Genomic DNA, 25,971 nt, shown 5'->3' with positions numbered 1-25,971 from the left:
CCCAGCTTCCCCATAGATCTCTGTGCAGCGCCCCATGGACCATCCCCCATCCCCCACCAGCCCCCAATTCCCCCTCCCCTCTCGGCCGTGCATCGCTGGACAGACTCCCCCTCCCCCTCCCCTGCCCCCACTGGTCCTCGCTCCTCCATCTCTGCCCATCCCCCCACCCCCAACCCATCCCTGCCCAGCCCTACACCCCCATCCCCCCATCCCAGCACATCCCCCACCCCCAAGGCCCCCACCCTCCTCTCCCTGACCCTGCCCATCCCCACAACCCCATCTTTGCCCATCGCCCCACCCCAGTCATTGCCCACACCCCCACCTCCCGACCCATCCCTGCCCAGCCCCACGCCCACAATCCCCCATCCCTGCCCAGCCCCACACCCCCATCCCCCCATCCCAGCACATCCCCCACCCCCAAGGCCCCCACCCTCCTCTCCCTGACCCTGCCCATCCCCACAACTCCATCCCCATCACTGCCCAGCCCCCGACCCTCTGCCCCAGCCCCGCCCCTCCCCCGCCCCGTACCGTGCACGATGAGGTAGACCTGGGCCGTGTGGGGCTTGGCCTGGGTCTGGAAGGAGCAGGTGTACAGCCCCTCGTCCCACACGTCCACGCTGGCGATGACGATGCTGAACTCGGCCGGGCTGTTGGTGAGTAGCTGGACCCGCGGGTCGATGGACCACTTGTCATTCCCGGCGTACAGGATGTTGGAGCGATTCAGCCAAGCCACCCGGGTCACCTCCTCGTCGATGGAACAGCTGTGGGCAGAGACAGCGGGGGCTGCGGGTCAGGAGTGAGGGGCACCGGGGAGCCCCCGGCTGGGCTGGCAGGGGGCTGCGGGTCGGGAGTGAGGGGCACTGGCAGAGCTGGGAGGGGGGAGCCCAGGGCTGGGCTGGCAGGGGGCTGCGGGTCGGGAGTGAGGGGCACCGGCAGAGCTGGGAGTGGGGAGCCCAGGGCTGGGATAGCAGGGGGCTGCAGGTCGGGAGTGAGGGGCACCGGCAGAGCTGGGAGGGGGGAGCCCAGGGCTGGGCTGGCAGGGGGCTGCGGGTCGGGAGTGAGGGGCACTGGCAGAGGTGGGAGGGGGGAGCCCGGGGCTAGGCTAGCAGGGGGCTGCGGGTTGGGAGTGAGGGGCACCGGGGAGCCCGGAGCCGGAACCCCCTTTGCCTCTCAGCTCTGCTATGGTGCGGCTGTGAACCAGCTCTCGGCTGAGATAAAAAACCTTGACAGAGTTATTGGAGTTGGGAGCCAGGACTCCTGGGTTCTATCCCAGGCTCTGGGAGGGGAGTGGGGCCTAGTGGTTGGAGCAGGGAGGCTGGGAGCCAGGACTCCTGGGTTCTCTTCCCAGCTCAGGAGCAGTTGTGTGTCCAGACCCAAGGAAGGCGAGATGTCAGAGCTTCTACAGTTCATCCTCACTCCCGACCCGCAGCCCCCTGCCAGCCCAGCCCCCGACTTCTGCCGGTGCCCCTCACTCCTGACCCGCAGCCCCCTGCCATTCCTGCTCGCTCCTGTCTGTGAGCCCCCCGGTCAGCAGAGGGAGATTGAATTAGGGGGGCTGTTTTCTCTTCTTTAATGCCACAATCACTAAATAATTCCAGCTCTCAGGGGATCCAGGAGCCAGCAGCCGGCAGTTGCAGGACGTGAATTGGACAGCGCTCGGCTGATCACACTGTGAGATCCGCAGGGACCGGGGCGGGGCTCTCCCCTGGCAGTCAGGGCAGGTCCTGATGCCCCAGTGTGGCACTAGGGGGCGCTGTACAGCAGGGGGCGGGTTGGGGGCTCTCCCCTGGCAGCCAGGGCAGGTCCCGATGCCCCAGGGCGGCACTAGGGGGCGCTGTACTGCAGGGGGCGGGGTGGGGGCTCTCCCCTGGCAGCCAGGGCTGGTCCCGATGCCCCAGGGCGGCACTAGGGGGCGCTGTGTTGCAGGGGGCGGGGTGGGGGCTCTCCCCTGGCAGTCAGGGCAGGTCCCGATGCCCCAGGGCAGCGCTAGGGGGCGCTGTGCTGCCGGGGGCGGGGTGGGGGCTCTCCCCTGGCAGCCAGGGCTGGTCCCGATGCCCCAGGGCGGCACTAGGGGGCGCTGTGCTGCAGGGGGCGGGGTGGGGGCTCTCCCCTGGCAGTCAGGGCTGGCCCCGATGCCCCAGGGTGGCACTAGGGGGCGCTGTACTGCAGGGGGTGGGATGGGGGCTCTCCCCTGGCAGTCAGGGCAGGTCCCGATGCCCCAGGGCGGCACTAGGGGGCGCTGTACTGCAGGGGGCGGGGTGGGGGCTCTCCCCTGGCGGTCAGGGCTGGTCCTGATGTCCCAGGGCGGCACTAGGGGGCGCTGTGCTGCAGGGGGCGGGGCGGGGGTCTCGTTCTAAGATCTGTGCGGGGGAGGAGGAGGGTGGGGGTCTGGGAGCGCCCCCTGCTGGGTGTGTGCGGCTCACAGCCGGCGTGTGACCAGCTCAGTGTCAGTCGGGGATGGGGGTGGGGGGGAGTCACAGATAACGTTAGGGGACGGGGAGCCAGCCTGGCTGGGGGGGACAGGGGTGTTGGGAAGGAGATATGGGGTCGGGAGCCCCTGCGGGGGGCTGTGTGGGCTCTCCCTTCAGCACCCACAGCGCAGCCCCACTCCCAGCCGCCCCCCCACCCCACTTACCCCCAGGATCTAGGTCAGCCCAGCTCCATCGCCCCAGGGCAGAGCTGCTGGGAGGGCTGCGGCGGCCGGGGAAGGGGGGGGAAGACGGATCTAGGTCAGCTCTGAGCATGAGTCAGGCTGGCTGGTGCATTGCAGGAGGGAGCGGGGGTAGGGGGGAGAGAGAGAGACGGGGTGTGTGGGGATAAATAGATAGATGGATTGAGGGGGTGTACGGGGATAGATAGAGGGGTGTACGGGGATAGATAGATAGATAGATAGATAGATAGATGGGGGTGTACAGGGATAGATAGATAGAGGGGTGGATGGGGATAGATAGATAGATAGATAGATAGATAGATAGATAGATAGATAGATAGAGGGGGTGGGTGGGGATAGATAGATAGATGGGGTGGATGGGGATAGATAGACAGACGGAGCTATGGGGATACATGGATAGATCACAACTTTTCACATCCCTTCCTGGTGCTCTGAAAAGGACCCACCCACCGAGGGTCTCTGGTCCGGGCACTGTAGCACTCAGCGGTTACGGTCGAGTCTCTCCGATGTGGTTTGTTACTATAGGGTGGTCTTTTGGCAGTTATTGTTAGGATCTCTCAAGCACAATTTATCATCGCCGGGTTTCTCATCCGAACCCTAATGTTGCACATGTTTGTTATTGTAGGGTCTCCATCAAAACACGCTCAGATGAACCCTGCTAGTCCAGCCCCGGCCTGCCCCCCATCCCAGCTCTGCCGGTGCCCCTCTCTCCTGACCCGCAGCCCCCTGCCAGCTCAGCCCTTGCACTGAAGCAGGGTTTGGTGGGTGTACCTAATCTGGCTTTTTGACAGCATTATTTCCCCCCCCCCCCCCCCCGGTGGGGTGAGTGGCATTAGGGGGCGCCCTGCTGCGGGGAGCGGGGTGGGGGCAGAGACACCCAGCCTCACCCACACAGCGCGGGGCCCGCTCTGGCAGGGTCTCACCTCAGAATGGCATTGTCCCCTTGACACACGGTGTAGTTGTCGGCCGGCTGGTTATACTCCAGGCTCTGCACCAGCAGCCCTGAGGGCAGAAAGAGAGAATGGATGAGATAATGCGTGGGGACGGCTCGCCCGGTGCTCAGATGCAGCCACCTCTGGGGTGGGGCAACTGGGTAACAGCTGCACACAACAAGACACAGGCCTGGTTCACCTGGTGCTGAGATGCAGCCACCTCTGGGGTGGAGCACAGTGGCTGTTTAATTCACAACAATTCAGTACAATTTCAGGTGGGAAGTGAATGAAAATCTCAGCTTGAGGATTTAGGGAATCTGAGTGCAATCGGCCCAGCTGGGGTTTGGCCCAGATCCCCATATTCAAGCCCCGCCCTTTGGAGGACATGCTAGGGCCTCTGGGAGTACAGTGCCCCCTAGTGCAGCCCTGGGGCATCGGGGCCAGCCCTGACTGCCAGGGGAGAGCCCCCACCCCGCTCCCTACTGCACAGCGCCCCCTAGTGCCGCCCTGGGGCATCGGGACCAGCCCTGACTGCCAAGGGAGAGCCCCCACCCTGCTCCCTGCAGCACAGCGCCCCCTAGTGCTGCCCTGGGGCATCGGGACCATCCCTGACTGCCAGGGGAGAGCCCCCACCCTGCTCCCTGCAGCACAGCGCCCCCTAGTGCGAGCCTGGGGCATCGGGACCAGCCCTGACTGCCAGGGGAGAGCCCCCACCCCGCCCCCTGCAGCACAGCGCCCCCTAGCGCCGCTCTGGAGCCCCCTGGAATGTGAATTCAGCTGAGGCCAGCAGGAGGGGCTGCCCCCTACGCACAGGCCGCTCTGATCCCAGCCCCGTCGCCCAGCACCCGTCTGGGTCCGTCCGGGGGCGCTTGTCTCATTTCAACACCCGCATCTCAACCTTCACTGCATACCCCCTCCCACCCCCCACACCATGTAACAACCTCAGAGGAGCCAGGGCTGGGATTGGGGGGGGGGGCTGCAGGTCAGGAGTGGGGGGCACTGGCAGGACTGAGGGGGGCAGGGCTGGGATGGGGAGGCTGGGTGGGGGGGGTGGCACTGGCAGGGCTGGGGGGGCAGGGCTGGGATGGGGAGGCTGGGGGGGGGGGTGGCACTGGCAGGGCTGGGGGGGAGGGCTGGGATGGGGGGCTGGGAGGGAGTGGGGGGCACCGGCAGGGCTGGGGGGGCAGGGCTGGGGGGGTTATGGGGGGCTGCGGGTCAGGCGTGGGGGGCACCAGCAGGGCTGGGGGGCCAGGGCTGGGCTGGGGGAAGTGAGGGACACAGGCAGGGGTGAGGGGGCAGGGCTGGGATTGGGGTGGCTAGGAGGGAGTGGGGGCACAGGCAGGAGTGGGGGGCAGGGCTGGGATTGGGGTGCTGGGGGGCACAGGCAGGGGTGGGGGGGCAGGGCTGGGATCGGGGGGCTGGGATTGGGGGGCACAGGCAGGGGTGGGGGCAAGGTTGGGATCCCGGGGACCTTCCCGGCTCCCTCAGGCCGATCCTGCCCCGCAGCCACGTGCGTCCCCCTGGCTGAGCGGGGTGGGGGAGGAGGGCCGGGCCCATGGGGTGATGGGGGGAGCCCGGCTATTGGCCCGGGTGGGGCGGGGCCGGTCCGTAGCTGCGGCAGGGACACAAGTAAGCGAAGCCGTGGAGGAGCCTGCAGCGAAACAGGGGCACCCCCCCCCCCAGTGACCCGGCCGGACACGGGGTGGGCTGGGCGAGGTCGGGAGTGAGGGGCACCGGGGAGCTGCCTGGGGAAGCGGCTGGGGGATGGGGGCAGACAGGAGAGGGGTGAGGGGGTGGACGGTCACTTTGCATTCAGAGCCAGCCACATGGTGACGGGGGAGACGGGCACAGACAGAGATCGATCATCGCCTGGCAACCCCCCAGCCTCTGCCCCCCCGCCCTGCCAGCCCCCTGCCCCCCTCCAGCCCCCGCCCTGCCAGCCCCCTCACCTCAGCTCTGCCAGCCCCCTACTCCCCCCCCCAGCCCTGCTAGTCCAGCCCTGGGCTCCCCCGGCGCTGCCGGTGCCCCTCACTCCTGACCCTGCAAGCCCAGCTCCTATGGGGGTATGAAAGTGGCTCTCATGGCATGACTAATAACACCCCTCCCCCCATCAGTGCACCCCCCACACACACACACACTGCACACACAGTCTCTTTCTCTGGCTTTGGCTAATTCAGGTGATCTATGGCCATGATGCACACCGAGGTGCAGCCAGGTCTAAATGCAGAAGCGGGGGGGGGGTGGGGAGGGGGAGGGCTGGGAGCCCGGACTCCTGGGTTCTCTTCCAGCTCGGGGGGCCGTACAGTGATCTGAGCCACGGCCTCGAGCTGGTAAGAAAATGCAGCACATAAAAATGGAGACAGCGTTTATAATAATGATCCTCAGGGTGTCGTTAGCGAGCTCGGAGTGAGTGTGTGTGTGGGGGGGGGAGGGCGCGTAGGGGGTGTCCCTGCTGCCCTGTGTTACATACTGCACCCACGTACCTGATCGAGCATGCACACCCACACCCACACGGCCCAGCCCCTCCAGGACGGACACACACATACCCACACCCACACAGCCCCTCCAGGACGGGGACACACACACACACACGCACACACACAGCCCCTCCAGGATGGAGACACACACACGCACACACACACACGGCCCAGCCCCTCCAGGACGGGACACACACACACACACAGCCCCTCCAGGATGGAGACACACACATGCACACACACACACGGCCCAGCCCCTCCAGGACGGACACACACACACACACATGTGCACACACACACACACACACCCTCCAGGATGGAGACACACACACGCACACACACACACGGCCCAGCCCCTCCAGGACGGGGGGCACCCCCCCACACAGTCCCTCCAGGACGGGGACGGACACACACACACACACACACACACACACACACACACAGCCCCTCCAGGATGGAGACACACACACGCACACACACACACGGCCCAGCCCCTCCAGGACGGGACACACACACACACACACACAGAGTCCCTCCAGGATGGGGACACACACACACAGCCCCTCCAGGATAGAGACACACACATGCACACACACACACGGCCCAGCCCCTCCAGGACAGACACACACACACACACACACATGTGCACACACACACACACACAGCCCCTCCAGGATGGAGACACACACACGCACACACACACACGGCCCAGCCCCTCCAGGATGGGGGGCACCCCCCCACACAGTCCCTCCAGGATGGGGACGGACACACACACACACACACACACACACACACAGCCCCTCCAGGATGGAGACACACACATGCACACACACGGCCCAGCCCCTCCAGGACGGGGGACACACGCACACACACACACTTCTCTAGGGCAGGGTAACCCCATTTAAACGCCGCCCCTACCCTCACCCCAGTCTCAGTCCAGCACAGAAGTGGGGGAGGCAGCCGGCCCCCCACCTCCCTGAAACCAGAAGCCAGCTCAGGGCCACACACTACCCCCTCTCACCCCCGGGGGAAACTGAGACAGTGATTGGGCCAGTAGGTTTCCCACTTCTCCTTGGGGCATTTTCCAGGGGCGAGTTCTGCGGTTAGTCCGGAGTCACCCCCTGACTGCGCCAGGGCCAGGGCCGGATTTCGGTAGCTAGAGGGGGTGTATGTGGACAGATGGGCGGGGCAGGCGAGAGAAGGTACCTATGTATTCATCCCCCCATCCCCATCCCGTCCCCCGAGCTCCCTGACAGATCCTTCCCATCCCCTCGCTCACACCAATACACTTCTCACCTTCCTGGCTTTGGGTTCCCCATTTGGGGGGAAGAGGACAACAAGTCGGTCAAGACTGTGAGCCTCAGTTTCCCCTCCCATCCCTCCTCTCTCAGTGGCTTTTCCCCAGGACCCCCCTGCTCTAGATTCTTCAGTCCCTCGCCGGTGGGATCCCAGCTGGGTGGGGGCGGGGATTCAATTCTGGAATTGGGTGTAAAGGACCGAGCGGGGGTGGGGAGGGGGAAGGAAATTGTCGTCTGCCTCCAAAGCAGGAAGACGCTGATAGGAGCTGGCAGGCTGCAGTCCCTTCCCGTCCTGGTGGCCTTTTCAAAATCAATAAACTCTTTCTGAATCGCTTGCTCACATGGGGTGTCATGTCGGCATCTCAGCCTGTGTGTCTTGGCCCTGGTGACTCCCCCCCCGCCACACACACACACAGCGGCACGCTGAGCGCTAGGGCCCCCCAACTCATGAGACAGCCTCCTCCGAATCACATGTTTGCCCCCCCAAAATCACGTTGTTGCCTTCAGCTCCATGACCCTGATGCCTAGAACCAGGCCATTTACCTTCAAAATCGTGAGCTTGCTGCCCCAAATCATGAGATCATCTTCAAATGCATGAGACTGTCCCCCGACTGGGAGACTACCATGAAAACCAGAATACCGCCTTCCCCATTGCGGGCCAGCCCCCAAAGTCAAGACACGACCTTGAGAATCAGAAGCCTGCTGCCATAAATCATGACCGTGCCCTCACAACCATGATACCGTGCCCCCCAAATCACCAGACCACCTTCCAACCCCAGCGACTGCCCCACAAAAATCACAGTTACCGTCAAACTCACGGGCTCGCCTGAGAATCCCCCAACCGTCCCGCTAAATCGTACGAGCGTCACCGAAAGCAGGAGACTGTCCCGCAAAATAACAAATTCGCCGTCAAAATCAGGAGATGGAGCCAAAATCATAACGATCCCCCCGAATCCCGAGACTGCACCCAAATCACAACATTGAAATCACAACTCCGAAATCACAACTGCCGTCAAATCACAAGATTTTAAACAGTCATAACTTTGGGGTCTTTATTTGCCTGCTGGGTTCCTGGACCCTGGGGAAAAACATCACATCTTTACGCTTTCCTCCCCAACCACGGGAGATGGAAACAGACAATTTTAGTGAGCCCAGGGGCTCCAAAATTCACCGACTCCAGGCGGAGTCACATCTAGAAACAACTCCCGTATATTGAGATGTGTGAAGAGATGAAGCAGACAGGTCACTACTGTACGGGATAGATAGATAGATAGATAGATAGATAGATAGATAGATAGATAGATAGATGGGGTGTCTGGAGATCGATAGATAGATAGAGGAGGGGTGTGGGGATAGACAGATAGATAAGAGGGGGTGGATGGGGATAGATAGATAGATAGATAGATAGATAGATAGATAGATAGATAGAGGGGGTGTCTGGGGATCGATAGATAGATAGAGGAGGGGTGTGGGGATAGACAGATAGATAAGAGGGGGTGGATGGGGATAGATAGATAGATAGATAGATAGATAGATAGATAGATAGATAGAGGGGGTGTCTGGGGATCGATAGATAGATAGAGGAGGGGTGTGGGGATAGATAGATAGATAGATAGATAGATAAGAGGGGATGGATGGGGATAGAGGGATAGATGTGTATGGGAATGGATGGATGCATGCTGCAGTGTTAATCACTCGCTCTCTCTCTGTCTCTCCAATATCTCTCTAGACCATTGTCCTCAGCTCCTTTGTTTTGATGCTGAGATGTCATCCTCCCCGCCCCCCACCCTGGCCTTTCCCGAGGCAGCTGGCCTGAGAACCAGGAAGCCCAAGGCTGTGGCAGAACTGCCTTGGTGTTATTTCTCGGTTCACTTCCCCTGCCCCCCTTTCCATTTCTGGGTGTGTGTGTGTGTGTGTGTGTGGAGGGGGGTCCCTCTGTGCTGAATCCCATCACTACAGGGGCCAGCAAAGGGGACCCCATGGCCCTGCGTGAAAGCGCCTGCCTGGAGCTGCCAGGGACAATGAATAGTGTGTGTGTTCCTGCTGCTGGGGAGAGAACCCAGGAGTCCTGGCTCCCAACCCTCCCCCTCTCTATCCCACTAGGCCCCGCTCCCCTCCCAGAGCTAGAACCCAGGAGTCCTGGCTCCCAGCCCTCCCCCCCTCTATCCCACTAGGCCCCCCTCCCCTCCCAGAGCTAGAACCCAGGAGTCCTGGCTCCCAGCCCTCCCCCCCTCTATCCCACTAGGCCCCCCTCCCATCCCAGAGCTAGAACCCAAGAGTCCTGGCTTCCAGCCCTCCCCTCCCCATCCCACTAGGCCCCACTCCCCTTCCAGAGCTGGGGATAGAACCCAGGAGTCCGGGCTCCCAGCCCTCCCCCCCTCTATCCCACTAGGCCCCACTCCCTTCCCAGAGCTAGAACCCAGGTGTCCTGGCTCCCAGCCAACCCCCGCTCTAACCACTAGTTCAGAGGTGGGCAAACTGTGCGGCCCGCGGGACCCTCCTGCCCAGCCCCTGAGCTCCCGGCCAGGGAGGCTCGCCCCCGGCCCCTCCCCCGCTGTCCCCCCTCACCCGCAGCCTCAGCTCGCTCACCCCGCCACCAGCGCAAGGCTCTGGGCGTTGGGGCTGTGAGCTCCTGGGGCAGCGCAGCTGCAGAGCCCGGCTTGACCCGGTCTCTGTGCCGGGCATTGGCGTGGCTGTAGTGCGCCAGCCACCGGCGCTCCAGGCAGCACGGTAAGGGGGCAGGAAGCAGGGGGGGGTAGATAGAGGGCAGGGGAGTTCAGGGTGTGGATAGGGGTCGGGGCAGTCAGAGGGTGGGGAATGGGGGGTTGAATGGTGGCAGGAGTCCCAGGGGGCAGTCAGGAAGGCGGGGGTTGGATGGGGCAGCAGGGGGCAGGGAGCGGGGGGGGGGTAGATAGAGGGCAGGGGAGTTCAGGGTGGTGGTCGGGGGTGTGGGTGTGGATAGGGGTCGAGGGGAAACAGGGGGTTAAATGGGCGCAGGAGTCCCAGGGGGCAGTCAGAAAGGAAGGGGGTTGGATTGCGCAGCAGGGGGCAGTAAGGGGGCTAGAAGCAGAGGGGGGTGGGATAGGGGGCAGGGGCTGGACCATGCCTGGCTGTTTGGGGGGCCCAGCCTCCCCTAACCTGTCCTCCATACAATTTCCGAAACCTGATGCGGCCCTCAGGCCGAAAAGTTTACCCGCCCCTGCACTAGACCCCATTCCCCTCCCTGAGAACCCAGGAGTCCTGGCTCCCAGCTCCCCCTGCTCTGACCACTAGACTCCACTCCCTCCGAGAGCTGGGGACAGAACCCAGGAGTCCTGGCTCCCAGCCCCTGCCCCGCTCTAACCACTACACCCCACTCCCCGTCTGGAGCTGGGGACAGAACCCAGGAGTCCTGGCTCTCAAACCAACTCCCAATCTGGCAAAGGAAGAGGGAAAGACGCAGAGCTGCTTTGTCACTGACAAACTCCTAATGGGGGAAGATTCGTCTATTTCACACCCTGCTTCCTCCCTCCCGCCCCCCAGCCCAGCCAATTCAGGTTCATTTCGGGGGATTGGTGGGAAGGGGGGGGATTGGGGAGGGATCCCGGTAGCGGGGGAGGGGGTGACCCTACAATAACAAACCAGCATGCACAGCCCCATGGGTTCTGAGAGAAACCACAACAAAGCAGCGCTTCCAAGTGACCCTACCATAACCAGGGTCTCTGTCCTGCCCCCAGATGCTTGGCCCCTCCCCACAGCCAGTCAGCGGGGCAGGGGGGATCCCCCAGCTCTGCCCCCCAAGAGAGATCTAGCTATTAATCCACCCGCTCTTTTTCTCTCGCTGTCCACCCTTCCTTTATCTATTCCTCCCTTCCGGATCACTCGCCATTGTCTGTAGCCATCCATCCTCCCTGTTCCTGTCTAGCCATTCTCCCCCTGTCTTCTCTCTTCATCCATCACCTCCCTCCATCCCTCCCTCCCTCCATCCATCCGCTCTGGTTCTCTCCCCCCCCATTTATTTATCTGCCCACCAGTGGACCAGGCCAGTGCCAGGCAGAAGGAAAAGAACCGCCCGGAGCACTGGGCTGTGGGACTCCACAGAGGGGAAGCTGATGAACTGGTTTGTGGGTCTATCATAACCCCCCCCCCCTCCCGCCCATGCAATCCGAGGGTCAGTGGGCACCTGGAGAGCTGGGCTCCCTGTCCCCTCAGGTTTGCTGCCCCTTGCCTGCTGTGCCCAGAACCCCAACCTCCCTGGCGCGCAGATGGGGAAGGGGCCAAACCCCCAAGGGGCGGCATGCAGGGCCTGGGGGGCTTCAGCTACGAGACTGAAGAGGTGAGGGACCATCTGGGGATAGATAGATAGATAGATAGATAGATAGATAGATAGATAGATAGATAGAGGGGGGTGTATGGAGAAAGATAGATAGATAGATAGATAGATAGATAGATAGATGTGAATTGAAATTTACCCTGATTTCTCTTCTACACCAGCACTTAGTTCCTGTTAGTATGTTCCTCTATCAGTAACACACAATAAGAACATGAAGTCACACACACACACACACACACCAAGAGACACATGCAAACCCACATACAAATGGGCACACACACACAACCTGTCTACAAACGCACTCATGCACATAAACGCACAATCACAACACAACCCCAGCAGTACACTCACACAAACACATACGACAACACCACACAGATGCATTTTCAGACAAACATGTACTGTCTCACAACTGCATGCACCTCATAAAAGAGAGTCATCCTGACAAAGACACACTCTGTCACACACAACCGCATACACACGACCACACACAGTCTCACCAACACACAGACGTACACAACCACAGTCACACACACAATCACATAACACAACCACACACATTCTCACAAGCGCTGTGACACACACAAACACAGACACAAAACCACACACCTTCTCCCGAACTCAGACATCCACAAACAACACACACCCTCAACTGCACACAGACACACACAAAGTGCAAACACCCTGCTGAGCCATTTTACTGCTGTCAGACACAACATCTGTGTGTGTGTGTGGGGGGGAAGGGGTAGGGGAACAACATTGCACTGATTGTAGTCAACCACATTCCACTGATCGCACCGACGTCAACACTTCTGAATCTGCCGGTTATCCCTTGTGGTACACTCCGACTGGGCGCCGTCTGGGATGGGCACTGGGTTATTTTTTTGTTCTGAGTCTGTACAGCGCCTGGCGCAGTGGTGTCCTGGATGACAACGGGCGTTCGTGGTGCGATGGTAACACAAACTTCAGTCAGAAAGATCCAGAATTGACCCAATCCTCAAAGGCTGTTGTTTTAAAGGATTCCAGATGTGCCGTCAGCGACGGGTCCTGGCCAGAAAGGGGTGGGACGTGGTGCCAAGTGGTGGGATCTGGCCGTCCTCCAGTGACTCCCTGCTTTCCCGAGCGGCAGGACAGGCAAAGCCCCCCCAGCACAAGGTGTGCTGAAACTCTCCATCGATAGGTGAAGGGACACATGCCATGCCCCTGCCTGGCGCTGCCCCAAGACTCAGAGTCGTAGGATTGAGTCAGATCTGAGACCGTCATGATGTCCGGAGTCACTGCACCAACCGGAGACCCCCTGGTTGGCGCCACGGCCCCAGGAGATGCCGCATGTTTGATTTCGCTATTCCGAGGCCGGGGCAGATACTGAGCATTGCCCGTCCCCTTTGAGCCGCGAGTTTCATTATTAATTGTAATATCAACCAGACCGAACCCGAGAACACCAACCCCCAGAGTTCCCGCGAGCAAACCGGTCCCTAGGGCATCGCTCCAGGACATTTCAGCGGGTGGGTTTTATCCCAGTGCGCCGGTCTCCTCTCCGGGACCCCTGGTACCTAGGGAAGCAGCAACATCCCTGTTTGACAGTGGGAAATTGAGGCACAGAGAGACTAAGTGACTGGCCCGAGTCATCCAGCAATGTGCAGTGGAGCAGAGATCTCAAGCGTGGTAGCCCGTATTTCATGCCAGAAGCCAAACCACTGGTCCATCCTTCCGACAGCAAAACCACCGACCTGGTTACATCAGCTCCAGTCACGGCAATGGAGCTCACCAACCCCAATCAGCTCGACCCACCGACCCCAACCCCGCCAACGGAGCCCACCGACTCCATTCAGCTCGACCCACCAACCCCATTCAGCTCGACCCACCAACCCCAATCCCGCCAATGGAGCCCACCGACTCCATTCAGCTCGACCCACCGACCCCAATCAGCTCGACCCACCGACCCCAACCCCGCCAACGGAGCCCACCGACCCCATTCAGCTCGACCCACCAGCCCCATTCAGTTCGACCAACCGACTCCATTCAGCTCAACCCACCGACTCCATTCAGCTCGACCCACCGACCCCATTCAGTTCGACCCACCGACCCCATTCAGCTCAACCCACCGACTCCATTCAGCTCAACCCACCGACTCCATTCAGCTCAACCCACCGACTCCATTCAGCTCGACCCACCGACCCCATTCAGTTCGACCAACCGACTCCATTCAGCTCAACCCACCGACTCCATTCAGCTCGACCCACCGACCCCATTCAGTTCGACCCACCGACTCCATTCAGCTCGACCCACCAACCCCATTCAGTTCGACCCACCGACTCCATTCAGCTCAACCCACCGACCCCATTCAGCTCGACCCACCGACCCCATTCAGCTCGACCCACCGACCCCAACCCCGCCAATGGAGCCCACCGACCCCAATCCCGCCAACGGAGCCCACCGACCCCATTCAGCTCAACCCACCGACTCCATTCAGCTCAGCCCACCGACCCCAATCCCGCCAATGGAGCCCACCGACCCCAATCAGCTCGACCCACCAACTCCATTCAGCTCAACCCACTGACTCCATTCAGCTCGACCCACCGACCCCAACCCCGCCAACGGAGCCCACCGACTCCATTCAGCTCGACCCACCGACCCCAATCCCGCCAACAGAGTCCACCGACTCCATTCAGTTCGACCCACCGACTCCAATCAGCTCGACCCACCAACCCCAATCCCGCCAACGGAGCTCACTAACCCCATTCAGCTCGATCCACCGACTCCATTCAGCTCAACCCACCAACCCCAAACCCGCCAACGGAGCCCACCGACTCCATTCAGTTCGACCCACCGACTCCAATCAGCTCGACCCACCAACCCCAATCCCACCAACGGAGCTCACCAACCCCATTCAGCTCGATCCACCGACTCCATTCAGCTCAACCCACCGACTCCAACCCCGCCAACGGAGCCCACTGACTCCATTCAGCTCGACCCACCGACCCCAACCCCGCCAATGGAGCCCACCGACTCCATTCAGCTCGACCCACCAACCCCATTCAGCTCAACCCACTGACCCCAATCCCGCCAACAGAGCCCACCGACTCCATTCAGCTCGACCCACCAACCCCATTCAGCTCAACCCACCAACCCCAATCAGCTCAACCCACCGACACCATTCAGCTCGACCCACCAACCCCAATCCCGCCAACGGAGCCCACCGACCCCAATCAGCTCGACCCACCGACCCCATTCAGCTCGACCCACCGACCCCAATCCCGCCAACAGAGCACACCGACCCCATTCAGCTCAACCCACCGACCCCAACCCCGCCAACGGAGCCCACCGACTCCATTCAGCTCAACCCACCAACTCCATTCAGTTCAACCCACCGACCCCAATCATGCCATTTCCCCAACCATAGAACGCCAACGTCACCGATCCAATCACCTCAACTCACTGACCCCGATAATGCCAGCCAATCCCGCCAACCTAATCACACCATCGGACCCCACCGACCCCAATCATGCCAGTGCTCTGACCCCAATGACCTCAGCCCCTGGACCAAGTAACGCCACCTCACCAACCCCATAATGCCCCCGATCCAAGAACCTCAATCACCAATCTCCACAGAGTCAGCTCCACCGACCCCCATCCCGCCAACCGAGTCCCCCGACCCCCATCCTGCCAACTGACTCCCATCCAACCAACCCCCCCAGCCCCCATCCCGCCAACCGACCCTCCTGACCCCCATCCCGCCAACCGACTCCCATCCAGCCAACCCCCCCGGCTCCCATCCCACCAACTGACCCTCCCGACCCCCATCTCGCCAACCAACCCCCATCCAGCCAACCCACCTGCCCGGCCCCCATTCCACCAACCAAGTCCCCCGACCCCCATCCCGCCAACTGACTCCCATCCAGCCAACCCCCCCGGCCCCCATTCCGCCAACCAACACCCTTACCCACATCCAGCCAACCCCCCCTGCCCCCATCCCACCAACCGAGCCCTCCGACCCCCGTCCTGCTAACCCACCCCTATCCCGCCAACCAACCTCCACAACACCCATCCCACCAACCAACCCTCCCGACCCCCATCCCGCCAACCGACTCCCATCCAACCAACCCCCCCGGCCCCCATCCCACCAACCGACCCTCCTGACCCCCATCCCGCCACCCGACTCCCATCCAGCCAACCCCCCCGGCCCCCATCCCACCAACCGACCCTCCCGACCCCCATCTCGCCAACCAACCCCCATCCAGCCAACCCACCTGCCCGGCCCCCATCCCGCCAACCGACTCCCATCCAGCCAACCCCCCTGACCCCCATTCCGCCAACCAACACCCTTACCCCCATCCAGCCAACCCCCCCAGCCCCCATCCCACCAACCGAGCCCTCCGACCCCCGTCCTGCTAACCCACCCCTATCCCACCAACCAACCCTCCTGACCCCCATGCCACCAACTGACCATCCCGACCCCCATCCCGCCAACTGACCCCACCCCGACAACCGACCTCCCCAACCCCCATCCACCAACTGACCAATACCAACCCCATCCTTCCAACACCCGTAATATCAACCTACCCATACCAGCTACAGGCGCCGCACAAATCCCATTGCCAGCACGTCAGTCCCACAGATCCCAGCGCTTCCAATCCCACAATGTGCTTGTCATTAACACGCCCGTGTGAGCTCAGCCTCGCGTAACCGCGTCCCCTCCTCTTCAGGATGGAGGAATTAAATGCCACTCTTGGCTGGATCCCTCTGCGGTTTCTACAGCCCAGTGAGGTGCTGCGCTGGCGCCGGGGCTGGCCGGGCTCAGAGCCACGTCGCAGGGACCCAGATCTAGAGCAGGGACCCTACAATCCTGGACAGCAGAGTCCCCTGGGGCTCGGTCAGGCTCCCCACGGCTGCAGCCGGGTCCCCGGGTACCAGGGCAGACAGGAGCAGAGGAAATGAACTCGGCATTGCCACAGAGAGGAACCTGGCGGGTCTGCGCCGGCATCCACCTCGCCCCCTCCAGCTATCTAACCCCGGACGCACCTCTCTATCCCCCCATCCTCCACCGCTCTATCCATCCATCCCCCCACCCCTCTATTCCTCTATCCCCCCATCTATCTAACCCCGTATGCACCTCTCTATCCATCCCCCTCACCCCTCTATCGATCCATCCCCCCATCCCCCACCCCTCTATCCCCCCATCTATCTAACCCCGTATGCACCTCTCTATCCATCCCCCCCACCCCTCTATCCCCCCATCCATCTAACCCCGGACGCACCTCTCTATCCCCCCATCCCCCACCGCTCTATCCATCCATCCCCCCACCCCCCACCCCTCTATTCCTCTATCCCCCCATCTATCCATCCCCCTCACCCCTCTATCAATCCATCCCCCCATCCCCCACCCCTCTATCCCCCCATCTATCTAACCCCGTATGCACCTCTCTATCCATCCCCCCCCAACCCCTCTATCCCCCCATCCATCTAACCCCGGACACACCTCTCTATCCATCCCCCCACCCCTCTATCCCCCCATCCATCTAACCCCGGACGCACCTCTCTATCCATCCCCCCCCACCCCTCTATCCCCCCATCCATCTAACCCCGGACACACCTCTCTATCCATCCCCCTCACCCCTCTATCGATCCATCCCCCATCCCCCACCCCTCTATTCCTCTATCCCCCCATCTATCTAACCCCGTACGCACCTCTCTATCCATCCCCCCCACCCCTCTATCGATCCATCCCCCCATCCCCCACCCCTCTATCCCCCCATCTATCTAACCCCGGACGCACCTCTCTATCCATCCCCCCCCAACCCCTCTATCCCCCCATCCATCTAACCCCGGACACACCTCTCTATCCATCCCCCCACCCCTCTATCGACCCATCCCCCATCCCCCACCCCTCTATTCCTCTATCCCCCCATCTATCTAACCCCGGACGCACCTCTCTATCCATCCCCCTCACCCCTCTATCGATCCATCCCCCCATCCCCCACCCCTCTATTCCTCTATCCCCCCATCTATCTAACCCCGGATGCACCTCTCTATCCATCCCCCCCCAACCCCTCTATCCCCCCATCCATCTAACCCCGGACACACCTCTCTATCCATCCCCCCACCCCTCTATCCCCCCATCCATCTAACCCCGGACGCACCTCTCTATCCATCCCCCCCCACCCCTCTATCCCCCCATCCATCTAACCCCGGACACACCTCTCTATCCATCCCCCTCACCCCTCTATCGATCCATCCCCCATCCCCCACCCCTCTATTCCTCTATCCCCCCATCTATCTAACCCCGTACGCACCTCTCTATCCATCCCCCCCACCCCTCTATCGATCCATCCCCCCATCCCCCACCCCTCTATCCCCCCATCTATCTAACCCCGTATGCACCTCTCTATCCATCCCCCCCAACCCCTCTATCCCCCCATCCATCTAACCCCGGACACACCTCTCTATCCATCCCCCCACCCCTCTATCGACCCATCCCCCATCCCCCACCCCTCTATTCCTCTATCCCCCCATCTATCTAACCCCGTACGCACCTCTCTATCCATCCCCCCCACCCCTCTATCGATCCATCCCCCCATCCCCCACCCCTCTATCCCCCCATCTATCTAACCCCGTATGCACCTCTCTATCCATCCCCCCCAACCCCTCTATCCCCCCATCCATCTAACCCCGGACACACCTCTCTATCCATCCCCCCACCCCTCTATCGACCCATCCCCCATCCCCCACCCCTCTATTCCTCTATCCCCCCATCTATCTAACCCCGGACGCACCTCTCTATCCATCCCCCTCACCCCTCTATCGATCCATCCCCCCATCCCCCACCCCTCTATCCCCCCATCTATCTAACCCCGTATGCACCTCTCTATCCATCCCCCCCAACCCCTCTATCCCCCCATCCATCTAACCCCGGACACACCTCTCTATCCATCCCCCCACCCCTCTATCGACCCATCCCCCATCCCCCACCCCTCTATTCCTCTATCCCCCCATCTATCTAACCCCGGACGCACCTCTCTATCCATCCCCCTCACCCCTCTATCGATCCATCCCCCCATCCCCCACCCCTCTATCCCCCCATCTATCTAACCCCGTACGCACCTCTCTATCCATCCCCCCCCACCCCTCTATCCCCCCATCCATCTAACCCCGGACACACCTCTCTATCCATCCCCCTCACCCCTCTATCGATCCATCCCCCCATCCCCCACCCCTCTATCCCCCCATCTATCTAACCCCGTACGCACCTCTCTATCCATCCCCCCCCACCCCTCTATCGATCCATCCCCCCATCCCCCACCCCTCTATCCCCCCATCTATCTAACCCCGTATGCACCTCTCTATCCATCCCCCCCCAACCCCTCTATCCCCCCATCCATCTAACCCCGGACACACCTCTCTATCCATCCCCCCACCCCTCTATCGACCCATCCCCCATCCCCCACCCCTCTATTCCTCTATCCCCCCATCTATCTAACCCCGGACGCACCTCTCTATCCATCCCCCTCACCCCTCTATCGATCCATCCCCCCATCCCCCACCCCTCTATCCCCCCATCTATCTAACCCCGTATGCACCTCTCTATCCATCCCCCCCCCAACCCCTCTATCCCCCCATCCATCTAACCCCGGACACACCTCTCTATCCATCCCCCCACCCCTCTATCGACCCATCCCCCACCCCTCTATTCCTCTATCCCCCCATTTATCTAACCCCGTACGCACCTCTCTATTCATCCCCCCACCCCTCTATCGATCCATCCCCCCATCCCCTCACCCCTCTATCCCCTCACCCCTCTATCCCTCCATCCCCCCATCTATCTAACCCCATACGCACCTCTCTGTCCATCCCCCTCACCCCTCTATCCCCCCATTCCTCTATCCCTCTATCTATCCAACCCCATACGCACCTCTCTATCCCCCCATCCCCCACCCCTCTATCCATCCATCCCCGCATCCCCCACCCCTCTATCCCCCCATCCATCTAACCCCGGACGCACCTCTCTATCCATCCCCCCACAGCCTTCTATCCATCCAACCATCCCCCACACCTCTATCAATCCATCCCCCCATCCCCACCCCTCTATCCATCCACCCCCCATAGCCTTCTATCTACCCATCCCCCACAGCGTTCTATCCATCCATCCCCCACCCTTCTATCCATCCATCCATCCATCCCCCCAACAGCCTTCTATCTACCCATCCCCCAGCCTTCTATCCATCCCCCACCCCCACCCCTCTATCCATCCCCCATCACTATCCCCATATGCACCCCTCTATCCACCCATCCCCCCACAATCTTCTATCCATCCATCCCCTCATCCCCCATCCCTCTATCCCTCCATCTATCTAACCCCATATGCACCTCTCTACCCATCCATCCCCCCACAGCTTCTATCCACCCATCCCTCCATCTTCACCCCTCTATCCACCCACCCCCTCCATCTAACCCCGTATGCACCTCTCTATCCCCCCATCCCCCACCGCTCTATCCATCCATCCCCCACCCCCCACCCCTCTATTCCTCTATCCCCCCATCTATCCATCCCCCTCACCCCTCTATCAATCCATCCCCCCATCCCCCACCCCTCTATCCCCCCATCTATCTAACCCCGTATGCACCTCTCTATCCATCCCCCCCCAACCCCTCTATCCCCCCATCCATCTAACCCCGGACACACCTCTCTATCCATCCCCCCACCCCTCTATCCCCCCATCCATCTAACCCCGGACGCACCTCTCTATCCATCCCCCCCCACCCCTCTATCCCCCCATCCATCTAACCCCGGACACACCTCTCTATCCATCCCCCTCACCCCTCTATCGATCCATCCCCCATCCCCCACCCCTCTATTCCTCTATCCCCCCATCTATCTAACCCCGTACGCACCTCTCTATCCATCCCCCCACCCCTCTATCGATCCATCCCCCCATCCCCCACCCCTCTATCCCCCCATCTATCTAACCCCGGACGCACCTCTCTATCCATCCCCCCCCAACCCCTCTATCCCCCCATCCATCTAACCCCGGACACACCTCTCTATCCATCCCCCCACCCCTCTATCGACCCATCCCCCATCCCCCACCCCTCTATTCCTCTATCCCCCCATCTATCTAACCCCGGACGCACCTCTCTATCCATCCCCCTCACCCCTCTATCGATCCATCCCCCCATCCCCCACCCCTCTATTCCTCTATCCCCCCATCTATCTAACCCCGGATGCACCTCTCTATCCATCCCCCCCCAACCCCTCTATCCCCCCATCCATCTAACCCCGGACACACCTCTCTATCCATCCCCCCACCCCTCTATCCCCCCATCCATCTAACCCCGGACGCACCTCTCTATCCATCCCCCCCCACCCCTCTATCCCCCCATCCATCTAACCCCGGACACACCTCTCTATCCATCCCCCTCACCCCTCTATCGATCCATCCCCCATCCCCCACCCCTCTATTCCTCTATCCCCCCATCTATCTAACCCCGTACGCACCTCTCTATCCATCCCCCCCACCCCTCTATCGATCCATCCCCCCATCCCCCACCCCTCTATCCCCCCATCTATCTAACCCCGTATGCACCTCTCTATCCATCCCCCCCAACCCCTCTATCCCCCCATCCATCTAACCCCGGACACACCTCTCTATCCATCCCCCCACCCCTCTATCGACCCATCCCCCATCCCCCACCCCTCTATTCCTCTATCCCCCCATCTATCTAACCCCGTACGCACCTCTCTATCCATCCCCCCCACCCCTCTATCGATCCATCCCCCCATCCCCCACCCCTCTATCCCCCCATCTATCTAACCCCGTATGCACCTCTCTATCCATCCCCCCCAACCCCTCTATCCCCCCATCCATCTAACCCCGGACACACCTCTCTATCCATCCCCCCACCCCTCTATCGACCCATCCCCCATCCCCCACCCCTCTATTCCTCTATCCCCCCATCTATCTAACCCCGGACGCACCTCTCTATCCATCCCCCTCACCCCTCTATCGATCCATCCCCCCATCCCCCACCCCTCTATCCCCCCATCTATCTAACCCCGTATGCACCTCTCTATCCATCCCCCCCAACCCCTCTATCCCCCCATCCATCTAACCCCGGACACACCTCTCTATCCATCCCCCCACCCCTCTATCGACCCATCCCCCATCCCCCACCCCTCTATTCCTCTATCCCCCCATCTATCTAACCCCGGACGCACCTCTCTATCCATCCCCCTCACCCCTCTATCGATCCATCCCCCCATCCCCCACCCCTCTATCCCCCCATCTATCTAACCCCGTACGCACCTCTCTATCCATCCCCCCCCACCCCTCTATCCCCCCATCCATCTAACCCCGGACACACCTCTCTATCCATCCCCCTCACCCCTCTATCGATCCATCCCCCCATCCCCCACCCCTCTATCCCCCCATCTATCTAACCCCGTACGCACCTCTCTATCCATCCCCCCCCACCCCTCTATCGATCCATCCCCCCATCCCCCACCCCTCTATCCCCCCATCTATCTAACCCCGTATGCACCTCTCTATCCATCCCCCCCCAACCCCTCTATCCCCCCATCCATCTAACCCCGGACACACCTCTCTATCCATCCCCCCACCCCTCTATCGACCCATCCCCCATCCCCCACCCCTCTATTCCTCTATCCCCCCATCTATCTAACCCCGGACGCACCTCTCTATCCATCCCCCTCACCCCTCTATCGATCCATCCCCCCATCCCCCACCCCTCTATCCCCCCATCTATCTAACCCCGTATGCACCTCTCTATCCATCCCCCCCCCAACCCCTCTATCCCCCCATCCATCTAACCCCGGACACACCTCTCTATCCATCCCCCCACCCCTCTATCTACCCATTCCCCACAGCGTTCTATCCATCCATCCCCCACCCTTCTATCCATCCATCCATCCATCCCCCCAACAGCCTTCTATCTACCCATCCCCCAGCCTTCTATCCATCCCCCACCCCCACCCCTCTATCCATCCCCCATCACTATCCCCATATGCACCCCTCTATCCACCCATCCCCCCACAATCTTCTATCCATCCATCCCCTCATCCCCCATCCCTCTATCCCTCCATCTATCTAACCCCATATGCACCTCTCTACCCATCCATCCCCCCACAGCTTCTATCCACCCATCCCTCCATCTTCACCCCTCTATCCACCCACCCCCTCCATCTAACCCCGTATGCACCTCTCTATCCATCCATCCATCCTCCACAGCCCTCATTCTACCCATCCCTCACCCCTCTATCAATCTATCCATTCCCCATCTATCTATCCCCATATGCACCTCTCTATCCCCCCCATCCCCCCACAGCCTTCTATCCATCCATCCCCCACAGCCCTCTAGCCATCCATCCCCCTCCATCTATCCCCCTCCATCTAACACCTTACGCACCTCTGTACCCATCCATACTCCCACAGCCCTCTATCTACCCATTCCCCCAACACCGCTATCTACCCATCCCCCCTTCTATCCATCCATCTCCCCACAGCCTTCTATCTACCCATTCCCCATCCTCCTACAGCCTTCTATCCATCTGTCTAACCCTGTATGCACCTCTCTATCCCCCATCCCCCCAGCCTTCTATCTACCAATCCCCCACCCCTCTATCCTTCCACCCCCACAGCCTTCTATCTACCCATCCCCCATCCCTCTATCCCCCATCCCCCCACAGCCTTCTATCCATCCATCCCCCACCCCTCTATCCCAATACGCACCTCTCTATGCCCCATCTCCCCACAGCCTTCTATCCATCCATCCCCCCTCCATCTATCTAACCCTGTATGCATCCCTCTACCTGTCCATCCCCCACAGTCTTCTATCTACCCATCCCCCATCCCTCTATCCATCCATCCCCCATCTATGTATCCACATATGGACCTCTCTATCCACTGATCCCCCACCCACAGCCCTCTATCTACCCATCCACTGATCCCCCCACCCACCATCTATCTAAACCCATACACAGCCCTGTCTATCCTTCCATCCCCCCATACCCTCTACCTATCCTTCCTCCACCTAACATCTATCTATCCCCATACACACCCTTCTACCCATCCATCCCCCCAACCATCCCACCACAGCCTTCCATCCATCCATCCCCTACCCCTCTATCCATCCCCCCATCTATCCCAATACGCACCTCTCTATCCATCCATCCCACCACAGCCTTCCATCCATCCATCCATCCCCTACCCCTCTATCCATCCACCCCCTTCTATCCCAATACACAGCTCTCTATCCATCCATCCCCCCACAGCCCTCTATCCATGCATCCCCCCATCCCCCACCCCTCTATCCATCCACCCCCTCCATCTATCTAACCCCATACACACCCCTCTACCCATCCATCCCCACACAGCCTTCTATCCATCCCACCACAGCCTTCCATCCATCCCCTACCCCTCTATCCATCCCATCTATCCCAATACCCACCTCTCTATCCATCCATCCATCCCCCCACAGCCCTCTATCCATCCATCCATCCCCTCCATCTATCTAACCCCCCATACACACCTCTCTACCCATCCATCCCCCCACAGCCCTCTATCTACCCATCCACCCATTCCCCCAACACCCCTATCTATCTATCCATCCATCTCCATCCACATCTCTATCTATCAATCTAACATATCTACATAGCCTTCCTTTTCTTCCAGGGCCATACACCAGGGTGCATGTGTGTCTCTCTCTTCCTGTAACAATCTCTCCTTCTATCCATCACCGGATCCACACATCCCTTTCCACCCCCCTCCACAGCTAGAGGGCTGCCTCCCCGTCGCCCCCACAGCACAGCCACACACTCCCACATGCGGTACATGCATGTCCACACGGCCACACTCATAGAGGAAATAGTTTGTATTCCAAGAGGTCCAGAGAGAGGGGGGGGAGGAGGAGGATTCTGTATTCCAGAGACACACACACACACAGAGGAGAAAATTCGATTATTTCAGAGAAACACAAACACTATAAAATTCTATTTCAGCTGTGTACACACACACACACAAATTGTGTATGCCAGTGAGAGATGGTAATAGATGCAAACTGCCAGAGGTACATATGCATAGTGATAGATAATTAGTCAATATTCCAGTAGCGTGCACACACACACACACACACACACACACACACAAATTGTGTCTACTGGAGATATAAATGGACATGGAGATAAAATATCATTATTCCAGTGGCAAAACACACACAGATCAAATTTGTGTCTCAGTGTTAAATACACACACATACAATTGTGTATTCCGATGAAACACACACAGATCAAATTGTGCATCCCAAAGGTACACACACAAACACTATTCCAGAGATCCACACACACAAATAACAATTGTGCATTCCAGAGGTGCACGCACACACACTGAGCAGGGCTCATCCTCTCCAGCAGGAGGCAGCACACACACACACACACACACACCAGATTGTGTATCCCGTTTGCAAACCCAGATCAAACTGTGCACCCCCTTTGGATAAAATGCAGGCTAAGAGAGACAATTGTGAGTCCCCGTGTCTGAGACACACAGACAGCAAATTGTGCACCGCAGAGGCGCGCACACACACACCAAATTGTGCATCCTAGTGTCTCTCTCTCTCACACACACATCAAATTGTGCATCCTAGTGTCTCACACCCAGAGCAAATTGTGCACCCAGGGGCACACCCCGAGGTGTGTAACCCCCCCCCCCAAGCAGGGCTCAGCCCCTCCGGCAGGGGGCGGCAGGAGGACCCACAAACGCAAACACACACACTCCCCCCCCCCGGGCCAGGCACTGCGGTACCTCGGCAGAGCAGGACCAGCCCCAGCCTGCAGAGCAGCCAGCCCGGCCAGGCGCCCCCGCTCATCGCGTCGGCGGCCCCGGCCCCGGGGATGCGGCAGGCGGCGGGACGGGACGGACGGAGCGAGCCCGGGGGTCCAGCCCACCAGCCCCGGCGCGTCAGATCGGGGCTGCGCGGGGGAGGGGGGGAGTGTGTGGGGAGGGGGTGACGTGCGCGGGGTGTGGGGGGGGATGGATGGAATGTTAACAGCGATCGAGGGGGAGCGACCAATCCGGGGCCAGGAGCGGGAGGGGCGGGGCCAGGCACGCAAATGAGGCCCGGGGAGTGGACCAATGGGAGAGGGGAGAAGCCAGGTGTGGGAGGGGGCGCTGATTTATGAGGCGTTCTTTGTTACTGCAGCACTGCTGGGGGGAGGGGCCAGGGGGGAGCTCCCCACACCTGGGATCCCCCCCGCAGCCCCCCCCCCGCA

The 25,971-nt window shown here is 60.7% G+C and overlaps 1 protein-coding gene across 3 annotated transcripts in view; it reads right to left on the bottom strand.

The window, feature by feature from the left end:
• Positions 1-25,705, bottom strand: part of IGLON5 (IgLON family member 5) — a 34,955-nt gene extending 9,250 nt beyond the window's left edge. The window contains exons 1-3 of one of the 3 annotated variants that reach the window (XM_042847638.2): positions 25,505-25,705; positions 3,595-3,673; positions 529-761 (exon numbers count right to left, since the gene is read on the bottom strand). In XM_042847638.2, coding sequence (XP_042703572.1) covers positions 529-761; positions 3,595-3,673; positions 25,505-25,568 — 376 coding nt within the window. In that variant the 5' untranslated portion in view covers positions 25,569-25,705. The remainder of the gene's footprint in view (positions 1-528; positions 762-3,594; positions 3,674-25,504) is intronic. The other 2 variants (XM_005293920.5, XM_005293921.5) reach the window with 2 other exon arrangements.
• Positions 25,706-25,971: the final 266 nt, after the last annotated feature.

The sequence above is a fragment of the Chrysemys picta genome, chromosome 20 (assembly GCF_011386835.1).
Source record: "Chrysemys picta bellii isolate R12L10 chromosome 20, ASM1138683v2, whole genome shotgun sequence".
In the NCBI taxonomy this organism is placed as follows: Eukaryota; Metazoa; Chordata; order Testudines; family Emydidae; genus Chrysemys; species Chrysemys picta.
The sequence above is the reverse complement of the archived record's forward strand: the minus strand, read 5'-3'. Positions and strand labels throughout refer to the sequence as shown.